Raw genomic sequence first — 18,222 nt, 5'->3', positions numbered from 1 at the left:
CTCCTATGGTTCAACAGCAGCAGCTCTCAGCAAACTGACAGAAAAGTGAGGCCCTTTCTAGGTAAGCCAAGAGGCGACAGGTTAGCTTGCAAACAGCCAGATCTCATTCCTTGGTGATTCTGTGCCTTTGGAGCCCTTCAGAAATCTCTGGAAACAGCAGTTGGAAAGAAACTGTTTCCAAAATGGAGCTCAGCAGTTCATTCTTGAAGGCACAGAAGGGGCTTTTCCACTGAAATGGGGGATTATTTTACACTTTAACAAAGGTTGCATCAAGGACATTGGAAAAATTTCCATGCTGTATTAAAGTTTTTCAGAGAAATGAGCTCTGTAACCAGGTCCCATTACCTCACTACCCTCGAACATTTTCCTTGCTAAGAGACTATAATTTCAATCCTTCGGATATATGAGCTGGGTTTATAGCCCCTATTTATATTTCCATCATTCTGGCAAGGAAATCGGAGATGGTAAGTCTGGGCCAGATTGTGGCAACAAACACTGTATACAGAACCAAGAGCCGCTTTGTTGTTTTAGAGCTGTTCATTTTGTTTGTTGGCCTTGGGCTTTTGTCCTTGCTCTAGACATGGCGAGGCACATGCTCTGCTTTTGTGATGCAAGAGGCCAATGTTTGGAAATGTTGTGATTCCCTCCCATGGAGTATTTTTAAACCCAGGCGTGTTCCCTAATGTACTTGGCACCAAAGGTGGTACTTTCCTCCAGCAGTGAGATGCATAATGAGCATCGGGAGGGTTGCGCTATCACTGTGTGGCTGATTTATGGACCTCCCTGGTGTCAATGGGGGTGAAGCAAGCAGTGACCCCCTGCTGAGAAACAGCAAATGAATGCAAATCTTGGAAAGCTTTAACTCCTCCATTCTGCTGGACTTGCCATGTAGAAAGCAGCCCAGAGGCAGGCACAGGTCCTCAGGAAGGGTTCGTCAGCTTCCTATGACCAGGACTCCATGTCTCCACTGATTCACTAAACAGTTGTGGGGCCTGTGGGGGTCAGGAGCTTCAGGCACGTTCCTCCTTCATACTGCTTGCAGAGAACATGAAGAAGGAACCGATCTCTCTTATGGCTTGTCTTCCCCCAGATTGACTTAGGGAACAGCACTTACTGGGGCCTCACAGCTAATGGTTGAGACCAGTGCTCTGGTATCCCCAGAGGAAAGCTGCTGGTTTTGCTCTTGAGCATCTCCCTGACATTGCAGGGTGGGATCATGGTGCCGCAGTGAGGAGGAAGCATGTGAGTAAGTGTAGCCAGCTGGGGAGAGGACAAGCAGTGGCTGGGAAGCTGCCTTCAGTGGCTTTAGCTCTGCCAGCCAAAAGTTTTAAAAAAAAAAGCTCTTGTCTTTTCAGATCCTGGCAAAGGAAGAGTTTTTCAGCTTAGAAGATGGACACGAGAATACAGAATAAATGTAGAAAAGTCTATTCTCAAAGCCTGCATCATGTAGGAAGGCAGGGCACTCTCTCATGCAGGAGATGAAGAGTGAAGGTGGTCACTGAATCTCTCTTTTGCACTGTGGGACAATGATGATGTTCCCATGGATACTGAGAACAAGGCAGAGGAGTGCAGGGTCTGGGACTAGCTGCGAATAAACATCAGCCAGAGAGCCCTGGGTTCTGTGAGACATCTGTAAAGGAGAAGCTGAGACCAGTGGCAAAATGTGAGACGAGGGGCTAGGAAAGGTTGCAGACAGTAAAAGCAGAATGATTGATCGTGGTGGGAGTGGCAGTGTGAAAGCTGAGTAACGGGGGCTACAAGTGGACTGAAGAGAAAAGAGCTTAATTGCTTCACACAAGAGGATTCATACTTTTTTTGGTGGAAGATTACTTTTGCAAGCTACCCCTTATTCTTGGAGTGTAAATCTTTAAATAGCGAGCCTTGGATTTGGAATAACCAGTAGTATAACTGCTTTCTTTTTCTATTTCAACCCAACACAATAGCATCTCACACGACAGAAAGTTCAAAACCTTGGCAGAGAGACAGGTTCGGCAGAAGTCCCGCAGTTGAAACACCACTGCCAAAGCCATTGGGTGAGCCAAACTCAGCAGCTCAGGTCCTAAGCACCCCAGTCTGGCAGGACTAAGAGTGAGTGTAATGGCAGGAGCATGAGCCCTTCAACTTCAATAGATCTGTCCAGCCAGCGTTATGATGACCATGGATGGTCCTGAATAAAGCTGTATTTAGACTCCTGCTAAAGACAAGTTCACAAGAAATGGATTTGGTCACAGGAGGAAAACAAGGGAGCCCAGTGGGCTTCAAACACGTAGTGCACAGGGAGATGGCATAGGTAAATGGAGATGAAAGTAGAACACATTTAAAACATGCTGCTTGTGAGCTGTGCTCTGCATGTTGATGCAGTGCCTGGGCTGCATGGCAGACACCTAGCTTAAGTCAGGAGTCTTCCTTAGCATGACAGCTGGGTGGATGAAGCTTTCAGGAGAAAACTGAAGCCTATATTTGGCCACCACCCTTTTACAGAAGCCCTTTCTCAGACCTTGAGGGCGCTGTTTTCATCTGCAGTTTGGCTCCTAGCTCTTGCCAGCAAAATAAAGGCCACTGAAATGTCTGTTACTCATTCCCAGAGTGGTGTAAAGGTACAAGAATCCTTTCTTAAAAATAATGATAATAACAAAAAAATAACAATCAGGAGACTGGAAAAGTTTAATTTTCAGATTGAAATAACTGGTGAGATCGTGTTTTCCTCTGGGACTGGAAAAGAGCATTCCTTGCAGCTCATGTGGCCACAGGCTCTGGCAGATGGCACAGCCACAGCAGCACAAGCCCTTCAATACTCCAAGTGATGCATGACAGGATCGGCCACCCCACTGTGAAGCAGCCCCTACGGGTGCCCATGGCTTGCTCTTCCTTTGCAGTAGTTGCTGCCTTGTCCCAGAAGCTAGCCACAGCCCATGGCAGCTGCTCAGCCTACCTCTCCTCTGGGCAATTGATATTGACCATCAATTACCAGAGTCAACCACCCCCGGGTGATGACAACTGTCTGGCAGGGAAGATGCTGGTGCTTCCAGTCCAGAGCCTGGACTCTGATGCAGGACGCTTGTTTGCATTTAACAAACTCTTTTTCAACTTGTTCCAATGTACTTTGAGGTTTCTTTCTCCCTTTAGTGGTAAAACTGGATGTGAAACCAACCCAAGTATAAAGCCTGGATCCCAAATACCTAATATTTTAAAGGAAGGAAGAGATCTGACTGCAGAATATAAGTTCTTCGATTGGACCCATCTGCTCTTAAATCTGTGACAGCATTAGCAGTTTTGTAAACAGTATTGTCAGAGATGAGGGAATACAAAACAATTTAAGAGATCGCTGATGTTAGCTATGGAAGTTAAACAACCCAGGAGCAGCAGTAGGTATCCTGGTGACCCCATATCTAACTTCTCTAACGATAAAAGGAGAAGCAGCTCAGAAAAGATCATCAGTAACATTTCTCTCTGGAAAACAGGTCCCCGGCCACTGTGTATGGATAGAGAAGAGATGATGACAGCAATTCCTGCTGGGAGGTTTCATGCCTTAAAGAGATCTGTTTCTTATTTCTGATTGTAGACATGACTCTGGCTTGCTTCCTGGCCCTTCAGCTGTTCTCACTGAAGCACAAATGGCTTCATGGGCATGAAGAAAGAACACACGAGAATAGATTATGTTGTCAAAATATCCTTTAATAATCCCTCCCATCTCCCACAGTGAATAATCACCTGCAGCTGACTCAGATACCTTAGCACCATGATGAGCTCAGAGCACTTTTTGCCTGTGCTATGGGAGAAAGATGGGCTGTCCTGCTCTCTTTCTTAAAGAGTGCCCATCTTGAAAGGCACTTGGCCCTTCACGTCAACAGGAAAAGATCTTCTTCGGACGCTGAAGAAGGACATCTTCACCTCAGGGCTTGTCATTTCTCCGTTATTCAAGGAGGCTTTCCTCAGTTTTCTGACACTTCCAACTGAGCAACACATTTTTGACTAATTTCTCTTCCACAACCTCTCCTATCTGCTTGGCATGCCATGGAGAGGAAGAAAAGCACATAATTACGCAATATGATACAACAAGCTTTGCATTACTGGGAGTTAATGGAGCCTTCAGGCAAGCATCTGAGGCACAAGTCCAAACCATAAGTGGTTGTGACTACCTGAGAAGAGCAATAATCCCTCCAACTATGCAGTGCCTCAGGTGTCTGAAGGCTAATCGAAAATGACATTTACAAATAGGAACAAGGTCTTTTTTAACTTTACCTGTACGTTAATGGTATTATTATTAAGTTACTGAAATGTAATAAGAAATCTATGACATTTTCACTTATGATTATGTTAGATTTCATGTTATGTTGGATGTCATGCTAACATAGGTAATTTGCTAAGAAAAAAAATCTCTTTCAGTCAAAACCTCATGTCATTTTCCACAGAAAGAAGTAAACCTTGTTGTGGTTATTCAAAGAAAGGATGAATGTAAGCTTAGGCAGAGCTGGCTCTTGAGAAACAAGAAAGCAACATAGAATTGAGAAAGACATGGCTTTACCACACTGGAGGAGAGGAGTAGGGGGTCTTTTGGGACACTAATAGAGAAACATCTGAGGAAATACCATGGGGTGTGAGGGAGACTGGCGTAGCAAAAGCAGCAGGAAACGGGAATCACAGCTGCAGTAGGACCAGTACCTCTATATATAGATGAGGACACCTTGGTAGATGCTCTGATTTGCTTTTCAGCACTAGACCAATGGCCAATGAGCCATAAAATCCTGTCATACACTCTCCAATCTGCACTGTGGCAGTCTCTGAAGTCTGTTATGTGTTTTCCTTGTAAACTGACTGACATTGATAAGGAAAAGCATGTGGACCCTGATGATATCTCAGAGAAATAACAACCACACCTGCCAACAGCAGCTTGCCTTCAAAACACTTGTGCACCACAGATTTCACAGAAGGTGATCTGAATACCTTCCAAGAACATAAAGTCACAGTGTTATTTAGGTCAGAGAGGGCCTCTGAAGAGCATCTGATAAAACACCCTTCTCATTGCAGGGCAAATCATAAAATTATGTCATGTTGATTGGGGTCTCATTTAGCCAAATTTCGAATATTCCCAAGGATGAAGATCCCCTAGCCTCTCTGGGCACTTGTTCCAGTATTTGACCAATCCTCCTGGTGGCCTTTCACTCAACACATTCCAGTCTGTCAATGTCTTTTTTATACTGGGGGAGCTCACAGTTGGGCACAGTACTCCAGATGTGAATAGTGTCTCGTTAGCTACAGCCTTGCTAATGCTGCCCATTGAGCCAGTGCTTGGGCTTCCTCACCACGAGGGCACACAAGAAGGACCACCAGGTCCTTTTCTCAGAGCTGTTTTCTCTCCAGCTTCTCTCCAGTAGTACTGGTTCATGGGGTTATTCTTTCCTCTGTGGAGGACTTTGTGATTGTCCTTATTGACCTTCATGAAGTTCGTGTTGGTGCATTTTCCCAGCTGTTGAGGTCCCTCCAAATGGCAGCTCTGCCCTTTGGCATATCTATCAGTCCACACCCTCCAACTTGTTACTACCCATGTGCTTGCTGAGGCTGCACTCTGCCCCAGCAGCAGACCATTAATGAGGACCCACCTCGACCAGTAAAGTACAGGTGCAGCATGATTTGGCCCTTCACTTCTCCATTGCGTTGCCCCCTGGATGAAGATGAAGCCTTACTAAGAACCCATGTGGAAAGGAGAAAAATTAAGTCAGGAAAGAAAAAAAAAAAAAAGCCAATCAAGACTGAAACAATCCAAAACAGTCTTTAATCATTCTTGCATTCAGTCCTGGATTAACTAATTAATGAGTGCTTCAGGCCCTGGCAGCACATTTCTTATCGGAAAGAATTACTGCAGATGTAAAAGGGGCCAGGGAATGGTTTAGTCTCGGTGATGCTCCCCACCCTCGTCTGCTCAGAGTGACTTTTGCTTTCTGGCAGCTGCCTGCATGCCAAATGTTTTCCCAATAACTGTCAGCATCCTGCCTGCATGTCGGCTGGGCGCCAGCTGCTGGGGAGGTGAAGGGGGATATTATTCATCTGGGAGATCAGTAAGCCCCGATGAGAGAAGCAGGCCTCTAAGCAGCTGTTTAACAGCAGGAGCTGAGATGGAAGCAACTGAAAATAAATAAATAAATAAGCACGCCCCAACTTCTCTGCCTTTTTCAGCTCCAGCTCAGAAAAGTGGGACAGGAAGGTAAGGAAGAGGGAGAAATTAGTGGAAGATGAAGGTAAATCGTCACCCACATGGGAATCACTTGCTAGAGGTGTTGAATTGCTTCACGTGTAACTGCCCTTGCCAGGGTCTACCCTGTCTGACACCTTGTCCCAGCCTAGTATCTCTGAAGGGTATTTAGGCAAGGGAAGAGGATGTTTGGCACTTTGGTGCTTTGTCTAAAGTGCACTTTAAAAGCTCACACGAGGTTACACGCACTTCTCCATTGCATTACAGATTGCCATACCACCAATATAAAAATGTTGCCCAAATGTTGCTCAGTGTTAAATATATAGTACATATTGTCCTATACAGTGTGCCAAATCCTGTGAATCTTGGGAGAACTATAGACTCAATGTATTTTTCCATCTGGTTTCTAGGAATTTAAACTCTCCCAAACAATTTCTCCCATGTTTTTCTCCCACCTTTATTTTTGCAGAAATTTTCAGATTTCTGGTTTCAAAGAAACAACAACAACAAACAAACAAACAAACAAGACGTTTTCTAAAAAGGATCCCCAATTAATTAAAAAGTTAAATTTAAGAAGACAGGGACTAGACAGAGCCTAGGGTTCCTCTTTGACAAAAACTTGCTGGAAGGCAAGAAGTTGGATGGCAACCTACTGGCTGCTGATATGCCCTTCATCAGTGTTCAGCGCCAGTAGCTGTTCCCATGACCTCCTTGAATATTGTCCCTGTGGAAGAACTGTAAGGAATCACCATCTCTTGGGAGTGAATACTCTTCAAGGGACAAGAAAATATCCACCTCCTAGCAATGCACAGCAACTGTGTGGTGAGGAAGCATGGCCTCTGTAGGCTAGAAAACCCACTCGCATCTTGCAGGGAGCTGCTTATCGAACCTATTGGGATAGGAGAAGGTGCAGTGGGAAGGGGACAGTATTCTTGGCAAGCTTTGAAGAGCCTCGCATCCTGGGATTTTCTTTAGTCAGAGTACATGTCTCCTGGGCTCTGCAAGCTCTGAAGAGCAAGAAAATGCCTGCTGACAGGGTGGCCAGTTTCTTCCTTGCTTCCTCCGTGCAAAAGGATTTGCCTCCTCAGGCTATGATTGTACTGCAGTGCAAAAATACCCTTTGGGAAAATAGCATTTCCAGGTCCTGGTCTATGTGGGATGGTCATTCAACAGGCAGCTGTCCTGTTATCAGAGCACAGAGCTTAGTATGAGCACTGAATCAGCTGGAACCAATGGGAAAGTCAGTGTTACTTAAAGGAGTGAATGGGCTTGTATGGAGGAAACAGAGTTCAAGACCACACCACAGCTGCAAGTGAAAAGGGCATAGCACCTGTGGTAAGCTGAGTGAGACATGCCTGTTCTTACACAGACCAGCCAAATTCGGGCAAGGCCTGGAGGACTAAATGCTGCAACCATGGCAGGGATCCTTCCCAGAGAAAGGGTTTGTCCCATGCGCTCAGCTCCTCTCTGCTTTGCTGTCAGTTTTGTCACTCCTCCCAACTTGCCAGGGCCGTTGTTCCACACAAGGTCCTCCTCTCTCAGCCCCTGGGCAACTCCTGGTCCATCAGCTGTTGCCTGTGCTATGGCGGTACAGTGATATCTACACCAGGACGTTATGGTGGTAGGTCCCATGCAAACACACCAAAATGTGCTTTTTGCCCTAGGTGATCAGCCCTAATGGCAAAAAAGCCAGCTCAACGGGGAGACAGGAGATGAGAGCAGTCTGTTGCATGATTAATTTATATCCTCAAAAGTCTGAAATGCTCCCAGAAACATTAGTATTCCTTATGTAAGAAAGCTGTCCAGATTTTCAACATATCCCTGCCTTATTCCCACATCTACTGGAATTAATAGCTGAAGGCTTGTAAAGCCCAAAAGGCAAACAGAGGACTGCATTTAATCTAATGCAGAGGCTGAGATCATAGTTTGGGAGTCTAAGCGTTGTCAGAAGCAGAGACAGCCCAAATTCTCATTTATACTGGGACACTTTTATAATATCCTGAAAACATAAATGCACCTCAGAATAGGTGCCATGCCAACACTGACAACCTTTTTTCACTGTGGGAAATGTTAGTAAGAAGGGCCCTTCAGAGAAATGAAGAATAAGTGGAAACAAAAATCCCATTCCTTACATCTAAACCCAGTAGAGGTGACACAGCCCAAGAGGTTCCTAAGGTAAATTAGACTCCAGACAGTTCAGTATGTGTGTGTGCCTGTGTATAGGTCTGTAGACCTATAGAAGTTACAGATGCTCTGGAAGAATGATGAAGAATTCACCCAAATGATTTAAAAGTAGGCATCAATCTTGCTTTTTTTTTTTTTTTCACACTGCTTAATTGCTCCACAATGGTTCATTCATCACACCCAGAAAAGACACCATTTCTCTGTTGAAGTGGTCACCCTGTCGAAGTCAGTGAGGGATTGATCCTCTGGGATGCATAACTGCCATCTCCTGTTTCCCATATTTAAGATTTCACTGAGGAAGCTCTGGTGCCAACAGTACCCAAGGACGTGCTGGGGTAACAAGGACCACTGCATAAGAGGTTTCGTTACTGCAAAATTATTGGGAGCCACACTTGTATTAAAATCAGGCAAGAAAAGTAATGCCTGCCTTCAGTTATGTTGTTTGCTAACTTAGTCATAGCTACTTGTTTAAAGATATACAGGCTAGAAGTCATGGGGGTCTGTATACTTCAAGTTCCTTGCTCTCTTTAATTAACAATAATTCTTCCAAAGTTCTTTTTTTTTTTTTTTTTTCCAAATTTGCCCGAGGCAAGTGGTAAATGGAGAGCTTCACAGGCTGTTATACTGTTCTCATTCATGGCAGAATTTAATAGGCTAATAGTTAAATTAACATTATATAAGACTAGGGAGAATATCCTAGTGATTGCTTTATTACTATTATTACTGTTATTATTAATATCAATAACAACAGTGTTTATCATGTTATTGGTTTCAAATCCAGTGGCCTGTAGTGCATTCACTGTTTTTAGACCAACCCACCACACTCCGTTGCCTTTGCTTTGAAGAGGAGTGTGAAGAAGGCAGGGTTCCTGCAGGGGGAGAATCCTAAATGTATCTGTTAGCAAGACACTGCCATATTACCTTCCTATATGTTGTAGGTCAGGATTTCCATGGGCTCAGGCTGCTCAAAACCCACCAGCTAGAACCATTCTGACTTGTGACTAAATATCTTGCTTAATAATTAGCAGAGGCCCAATAAGTGATGGAAAAAAAAAGATGTGTAAGCACCAAGAACACTTCCTTGGTGGCCTCAGTCTGTGTTCACCAAGGCTGAAGGATTGCATCCAAGTACAAAAGATCTGGTATCCTATAAATATTAGTCTCTCATTTCAATTTTTGTTCATTCTAATTTATTAAAGTTTACTGTTCTTACTATTTGGACTGCTATCATAATTATCAGTATTGATAAATCTCTTTTCCAAAATTCTTTTGTTACTTTTGTGGTTCTCAGGTCCTGGGACCTTTCTGTTCCTGAAGTACAAGCAGCTCTTAACCGAGCAGCCTCTGAGTGCTTTGGGTAGCAGAAATTCCTTTCCTGTTTCTCTCAAGGCCTTCTTGGTTCCTTCAATAGTGTTTGCTGAGGACAATAGCTTAGAACCACTAATTTATTCCTATGATGTTACATCCTTGTCAGTCCTTTCCCTTTTCTCACTCTCTCCTGACAAGAACCCCATTGTCATCAGAGGGGTTGGTGCACACGGGTGAGCTTCTGGCCAGGGAAAGCATTCTTGTGGGCATGATGGGGGGGCTTTGAACGGAGTGGGAAGCAAGCTGCACCCAGGTGGTTGCACCCTGGTGTATGCACCACTCTGTGCTCCCAATGGGTTACAGTGTCGACAGTAGCTTGGCGTGTTGACAAGCAATATGCATCTCTACACAAGCAGAGGCAAATCCACCTCCTCCATAAGCATACATAGATGAAAACACAGAGAGCTGAACTACTGCCACTCATAAAAACATATGCATTTTCATATATAAATACATGTTTCATATATAAATAGCCACACGAAGGCTAGTTTTGGTGCATTTGTATATACCACAAGCAGAAACATGAATGCTATGCCACAGACACTCCTGTGAAATAAATTTTGTCTTCAGTTTCAGTTTAATAGCTGAAGAGCTTTCTGCCAGACATATGAATGGCTTTGAGAGGAAAGGCATGGGAAGGAAAATGAAGATGTGATCAACCTAGGAAATGGTTCTTGGGAAGCCTTCCAGCGTCGTGAGCAAGTGAACACAAGAGCAGATTAGTGCGGCGCACTGTCTGATGGATGCTCCAGCGGTAGGTTCACAGGACGTATGCTGTCTTTCGCTGAGAAACAGACATTCATGGGATGAGAGAAAGCAAATGGATATAACAGACTCAACCTTTAAAGTTTTTAGCAGAGACTCATGAAATTGTACTAAAGAACGGAGACTTGCGGACATACTAAGAGATGTCAAGACCTGAAATGAATTGATGGACCACAGTCACAGCTAACTGACAGTGACAAGTGTTGTTTTGGACTGTTTGGGCTGGAAATGATGTCCTCAGAAATTAAACTGAGCCCAGCACTGTCAGAATCACAATTTTTCAGCTGCTGTAATAATCCCTTTCAAAAATCTCCCTGCATGGTATAACACATATCTGTATTTCTGTTTCCGAACAAGAAGCAAACAGACAAAAGAGTAATTAAATGTGTGAAAATATTAAACTTCAAGATGTTGTATGCACTAAAAAGAAAAAGGAATTGGTACAAAAAGAAGTAGGAAGGCTAGGAAAATGGATTGGGAATAGCAATGAGATTTCTACATGAACAAGGAAAAGCTTTTGTATCAAAGATGAAATATAGAGTTGAAAATAGTAATGACAGAAACTAATAAAGATACAGCCTGGGGAATAGAAAGGTGGAAAGTTATTTCAGGGCTATGTAAACAGACACATTTTAACATCTTACGCAGATACAACAACTTACACTGCTCTTTGTATAGCATTAAGTCCAAATTGTGGGCACTCTGGTGTCAGAAAGAAGGGAAACAATGCTTTTGGAAAGTGAATTGGAAGTGTGATTGGGGAAGCATTGTGTGATTGGGGAGGATTATATTTATAGAGGGGCTTTGTGGCTATTGCAATGATAGTCTGCCAGAGTCAGGACCTAACACAGGTAGGCTAATGAATGCAAACCTCTGTTTACAGCGAAGGTTAGTTTGTTGACACAATAGGAGAGAAAAATCAAGGGAAAGGAAGATCCATTCTCTGTCCATTTATTAGGAGGTCTATGGCTAAAAAGAACCTAAAAAGGAGGCACTTGTGGTTGCATGAAGGGTCTGGACTGGAAGCTATGACTGTATGGCATAATGTGCAATTGAGACCTGATACAAAACCACCAGTCAGGTCAATCTTTCCACCCCTTTTGGGAAACTTTGAAATCATCAGGTCTGTGTTGCTCTACTTCAGATACTGCCCAGACCCTGAGGTCATCCTGCTTGCTCCCAGATCTCCCCAGAAAGCTGGATTATAAAGAAAAGCTGGCACTCCTCACCTTACCACCTTGGTGCCGTTCCTCATGACCTGCATGTCCACCATGCAGCCACCAGTGACGTATGCAGCCAGATTCAGCTCAGAGAACTCAGCCTGGAGTGGAGCAAAAGGACAGAGCGTTACTCAAGGACAGCAGAGACATAAACACATTGAACACAGACACAGAATTGTCTTCAGATGGAATTTGCCTTTCCATTATTATTATTATTTTTTTTTTCTGTGAGGCCATGGGAGATCCTGTTACAGCTGATTTGCCCCAGAGAGGCTGCAGAAGTATTTATGGCTCCCACACTTGGGTGTACAAACTTACAGGATTAGGCTTATTGCAGTAATAAGTACTGAAGGAATTAAGAACGAGCAAGATGAAAAACACATACAGGAAAGAATAATAATAAGAGGTAAGGTCATTTGAATTCAAATTCCAAGTTTCCACTTGGAAACATTCATTTAGAATTATGTCTGAGCTGGCTGTCATGCCACTGGCCAGCCGTAAACCTAATACAAAGGGTTTAAACCTCCATAAATAGCTAAAAGGCCTCATTATGCTATAGGAAAGTGATAAGCAGCGGCACCCACCTAACTCGGTTTACTTGTTAAGATTTTAACTATTAAAGGGTTAGCAAAGCTGGGCAGACTATTAATGGTACTGCACAGTTATTAAAACACTTTATCTTCTAAAAGAGGTGCGACTTACGAGTCTGGAAAGGTTGGCAGGGAATGTTTAAGCTGTGGGGAGCAGAAGGCAAATGTGCACTGAGTGATTCTGGCTGCATAGAGTGTCAGTGAAGGTTAAGACACAAATCACAGCGATTAACGGGGCAAGAGGTGTGACAATCCTGTGGCATGGCAGCTGGCTGTGCTCCGGGCATGCAGCAGTGCCAGCGGGACTTGGTGGGCCCAGGCCACTCGGAGCAGGAGGAGGATGTTGGGATTGGTTGATCTGCACTAAACTCGGGCTCCAAACCCTAAACCTGTCCTTTATGAGCCAGTGAGTAGACCTTAGGCTATCATAACTTATTCATTTATTGTGCTTTTTGCTGGACTGTGCAAAGTCTTGCTTTCCAGCTAACCTTTATGGATTCAGAATCCTATTTTAAATTATTGGGTTTGCCTGCTCAAGCTGAGGTTTCCCTGTATATATAAATAACCAGGTTTCAGTTCTTCAGACAGAAAATTTTGCCTTCTCCCTTTCAACAGCTTTTTTCTCCTGCCTGTTAATGCATTTCTTTCAGAGGTAGAATGGTGGAGACTGGGCAGCAGTAAAATCATCTCCTTACCAGTGGCTACCTAATATCAGAGCACTTAGATGGTGTTGCTTACTGTGATTTTATTGAGATCCCTGTAGTATTTAATGTTCTGATATTTCTACTAGATGGAACTGGAAGATAGTGCCAGGAACAACTTTTACATAGAAAAAAGTACAAAAATAATAAAAAAGAAAAAAACATGTCTTTTTTCCTCGTGGAAAAAACTTGCAGATGGAGACTTGATGCACCTGTAAAGGCTCAGAGGCCAGACGACAAATGAAAAAATCACTTCCAACTTTCTTTTTTTAAAATCCATGTAATTTTAAAGCAATGACTGTGGACTGTTGACCTGATGATGTAATGGGATTTCATGTCTGCGGCCCTGTGTAAACTTTTCAAAGCAACACCCTTACATGATCTTACATCATTTTAACTCCCGATTATAATGGAAGGAAGGGGAAAATTCTTGTTGCCAAGAAGTAAATCCTACTTCAAACACACACACACACACACAATGGCAGTGATTCAGGTGACTTGCTGGCCTTTTCTTATGAGATTGCTTGGCTGCAGCCATGCTGCAGGTTAGCTGATATTCAGTGATCATATTGGATCTGAGAGAAAAAATCCATACCTCTAAAAGTCACCTGCATTTAATATGTTTAAAAAGCTCAGTAGATATAGGTAGTGGCGAGTTCACCTCGAACAAATTCAGCAAGAAGAGATGCTTTGGGTACTAACAGTGATCTCTCCAGTGGCTCCAAGTGGGACACAGCATACCTGCTTGTTAGCTTACATGTGGTCATGAGAAGCTTTATGGAATGGGGAGATGAAAGGATGGGTTTTCCACCTCTGTGGCTGCAGAGAGATCCCATTCAGAGAGCTACGGAGCTGGACCTTTGGCTTCTGCAGCTGAGGGAAGCATCATCAGATATGAAAGCCAGAGCTAGAGAAGGAAGCTTTAGGCCTGTATTTTCATGTTTTTTATGCTTTTCTTCCATAATCATTTCCATAGTGTTTTTTTGTACTACAGGACTTAACACTTGGCTTTGCTGGGGCTGAAAATGGGGAGTCCTCATCTGATGGCTGGCAAGTATAGCTGAATTAAGCCAGCCTGACAGGCATTGCCCAGAGGTGGTCGGACCAAACAAAGCTGTGTTCAGACACCTGTCATCCAAACAGGCCTGGGAATCCCCCGAGCTGGTAAGTGCTTCATACCAAACTGCCAGGACCAATTTCAGGCCTGCTAATGTCGAGAGCCAGAAGAAAGGGAGAAATCTCTTGTGGCAACCGTTGTCTAGGGCACCCTGGCAAAGAGAGAGGAGAAACAGGGCCTGCGGGACTCTGCAAACCCACAGCACTACCCCAGCCCCAAAACGCCCAGATATATGACCACAGCTGAGGAAGAGTCCCTAATCTTTCCCTGGCACTTAGCTTTAATGAGCTAAGTCAAGGACCATTGCTGCTCTCGTGTAGCTGCTTTGTCCGATCCGACAGGCCGCTGCGAGCTGGCGCTTGGAAGAAGGCTGAAAACTTCAGTCAGCAGAAATAGTTTCCTGTTGATTTTCCAGTGCTCCCTGTATTTTTGACTTTGTGGGTTTTGTAGCCTAATGATTTCCCTTGGCTGGGCTTTCAAGTCTGAGATCATCTCCAGCCTGCTCTTACCTTGCAGACAAAGAGGCCTTTGAAAGCAGCCCGAGCAGATAGAGTGACAGGTAACTGCACAAACCTGCAGAGCCCAGCTCTCCACTGCCCTACACAGCCATTTGTGTTAGGACCCATCGAAAATTAGGCAGAAATACGTCAGATGGTGTTTTATACTTGCTTTGCAGATGGTGCCAGTGGCTGCAAAAACATCTAGGGCAAGAGTGAACCACATGTGACAAACATGACACAGTCCATCTTAAGAATAATTTAATACAGACTGTGGGACTTGTATTTTGAATCTTTGTGAGGCCCAGATTTGAGAGGGTGCCCACAAATATTTTGAGGATAGTTATGTTTAAAATTCCTACTATTTCAGGTATTTCGGATTCACAAATCTCTCCAGATCATCTGGACAAAATCTCAAGCTACTCTCCGTTTCTCACATCAGTGTTCCCTAGGTACTGGAGATCTTTCTGTTGAACTATGTTGGGGTTTCTGTTTCTGTTTGCTGAGAATGAAACAAAGAGGATTTTGTCATTTTAAATTATGCTGTAGTGGAATGTCTGGCCTGACAGCCATATGTTAAAATGCTTCCTGGGAGGCATGTGTTCAGGCTGGATTTAAACCATAAACCATGTTTCACAGAATAACAGAAGACGGGGGTGGAAGGACTTTAAGACATCAGACAGACCATCTCTCCTTCCTAAGGCAGGATCAGGTCTACCTCTGCCATTGTGTGTAGGTGCTATGTAACTTTTTTTGTATCTTCCATGATTAAGGAGCCTCTTCAGGCAATCTGTGCTTTAACAACCTTGGAAAGTTTTCCTGATGTCTCGCCTAAGTTTCTCCTCTTGCTTTCTAAGCCCATTGCAGAACTTGAAGACTTACTGCTTGAAGACTTACCCTTCCTTCTTCCATTTATTTTTATTTATTTTTATTTTATTTTTATTTTTATTATTTTTAATTATTCTTTTTTTTCCCTAGACAAAACAACCCCATTCCTATAAGATTCTTTTTTAGGCAATGTTCAGCAGTGTTGTTGTTGTCACTGGGCTTCACTCTGGTGAGGCCGCAATATTCTTGGGTTGTGACAGCCCGGTCACCATGATCTTTTAGCTGAGACCTGACCATTGCTGAGCAAGATGGAAGGATGAAGCCACTTGCCTTACAAAGGAGACTCCTGCTCATATATTCCAGTCTGGCATCACACTCCAGCCTTCTGCAAGTGAGCAGGGGTCTTCTGAGGGGGACGCTCTCCCCTCCTTCTAGGGGCACACTGGAGCTCCACAGTTCCTATCTCCTTTGTCTCTCCCCTACCCACCAGTTGTGATCTACCACCCCACAGGCCTGGGAGGGCTGGTTTCCTTGGTCTCACCCCTGTGTCACTGAGACAATGCTCAGTATGCACACCCAAGCTGCTCCTCTTCTCCTTTCCCATCCCTGCTGTGTTCACACACGTTTGTGCACCCATGATCTAGGTCCTGACCTTACTGTATCCTTTCCAGTGTTCTTCCTTCCCCCAGCCTGCTGTAACTGGAGGTCTGGAGCTCTGGGGATGAACTGACATGGAGAGACTGAGGTGAGATTTGTTAAATAGTAGGCAGGATCACAAGGGACAGAACCCGAGCAAAAGGACTGCTATTGTATTGCCTTTTTTTTTTTTTTTTTAAGCTCCCTCTAGAGCCAGCTCTCCACCTGGAAAGCACCATCCATCTCCCCAGATATTCCCAACATGTCCCTATGAGACTTTCTGTCTCATTTCCCAGTAAACTGTGCTGCAAAACCAGCCTCTGACCAAAGCTCTCTGCTCATCTGATCTTGCTCTTGCAACTTCTCACCAATTATCACTGCATGTCTATTTTGCTCCTCCTTTCTTGTGACACAAAATGCAGTCAGAATAACAGGCTGGTTCGTGTCATGGCTTGGGCACTTGAGATGAAGAATTACTAATGTCTAATCAAATTGCATACATTCCTTAGTGGATTTTATGCTTTAGTTTTTTGGTGGACCTTCCAATATGTATAAGGAAAGAGAGACTTTGGCAGACACCAGACTACATTCCAGTAACAGCACATTTCACTACAACCATTACAAGCATTTCATGGGGGAGGTAAGCAGTCCCTAATCCCTGCACAGGCAGGAGAGTGAACAAATCATATGGATGTGAACAGGGGGAGGACCAGGGCAGTGTGTACTTGATGCATGAATTAATCACATACATGAGGAATTAGAGATTAAGCAACCCCTGATTCCCAAATCTCTCTGCTGAGACATTGTTCCTTGGGGACAATAGAGAGGGCCCAGCTGGGAGGGGAACACTGCTGTGCAGCTCCAAGTACAGCTACCACCACTGCTCTTTACAAGACCTGAAGCTAGGACGTATGCTCTGCTCCTAGCCCACAGACAGTGCTGATGCTGATGCCTTGACCTGGGAGAGTGCTGGTGGCACGTCAGCTCCAATGGTGTTTGGAGTTGTCTCTTAAATTTTCTTTTCAGAAACCATGTGACTGCCTGACAATTGGAGTTCTAGTTAGCAAAACCACATTTCTAAACCTTTTGATCCCAGGAAATAGCTCAAATGCATGAACTCTGAAAGCCTCCAAAAAACAAATGGAAAATCAAATAACAAAAAAAGATTCTAGATATTTAAGAAATTCACAATTTTAAGTCATTCTTGCTATTCTTCCAATTTCCTTTATTCGTGAATTCTTTTTCATGAATGCCTGTATGTGGAAAAGCTGTGAGACTTTTGTTGCTGTTCTTGAACTACTTTCTGGCTTTCAGCTGGAAAAAAAACCCACACCTTAAGCATGTAATGAATAAAAATTATACAGTTATTTGATGAGAGGCTAATTCACACAGTCACACACGGGCCTATCAGACTCTACCTTTTGAAAAGACCACCTTATGCTGCACATGAAAATATTGCTTTAGAACTAGAGGCACAATGGAACTGGAAGACATGATTTGTATTACAATTATCTCCTGTGTGAGCCAAGTACAATATTTTTCCTGACAATGCTGCCAACGGAGTCATAATCTATACCACAAGACTTTTCCAGAAGCATGTACATAGGAGTTCACTGAATAATCATTCCCTGAAAATAAACCAGGCAGAGGGAACAAGTGAATGAGCTGTGCGAGAAGAATGCATGTCAGACAGAGATGGACCCACCTTGTCAATGGCAGGAAATGGTGGGAAGAAGACGCTGGACAAACAACAGGAATCAATATTTTGAGAAACTTTTTGGCCTCACCAAACCTCCTTCACACTTTTCCCCCTTCCACTATCAATTACCTAATGCCAGGAAAGACATCTCTGAATATATTAAAATGCCTTCAGGAAATATCTAAAAGAAAGGTACCCTGAGGGTCAAGACTCTAAGAAGTGCTGCTTGCTCTTGCCTGCCAGGTCTGTGCTCTCTTCTTTCCCTCATGTGCTCTCTTCAGTCAATGCAAGACAGAGAATTGGAGAAGACCACCAGAGCCATAGGGTACGACCCATTGCTGCTGCAGGTACCATGTCATGAAACCCTTTCTTAAATTGGTGTACTTATTAAAAGCAGTAATGTCTCCGTCCGCCTCTGTTCAGGCAG

At 43.9% G+C, this 18,222-nt stretch overlaps 1 protein-coding gene across 1 annotated transcript in view; it reads right to left on the bottom strand.

Moving 5' to 3' along the window:
- The window catches only part of LOC118259586 (synapsin-3-like), a 47,405-nt gene that overhangs the window by 9,850 nt on the left and 19,333 nt on the right, over positions 1 to 18,222 (bottom strand). The window contains 1 exon segment of the mRNA XM_035569233.2: positions 11,737 to 11,828. Coding sequence (XP_035425126.1) covers positions 11,737 to 11,828 — 92 coding nt within the window.

Source organism: Cygnus atratus, chromosome 1 (genome assembly GCF_013377495.2).
Source record: "Cygnus atratus isolate AKBS03 ecotype Queensland, Australia chromosome 1, CAtr_DNAZoo_HiC_assembly, whole genome shotgun sequence".
In the NCBI taxonomy this organism is placed as follows: Eukaryota; Metazoa; Chordata; class Aves; order Anseriformes; family Anatidae; genus Cygnus; species Cygnus atratus.
Note: the sequence above shows the minus strand (reverse complement) of the source record. Positions and strands in the feature narration are given on the sequence as shown.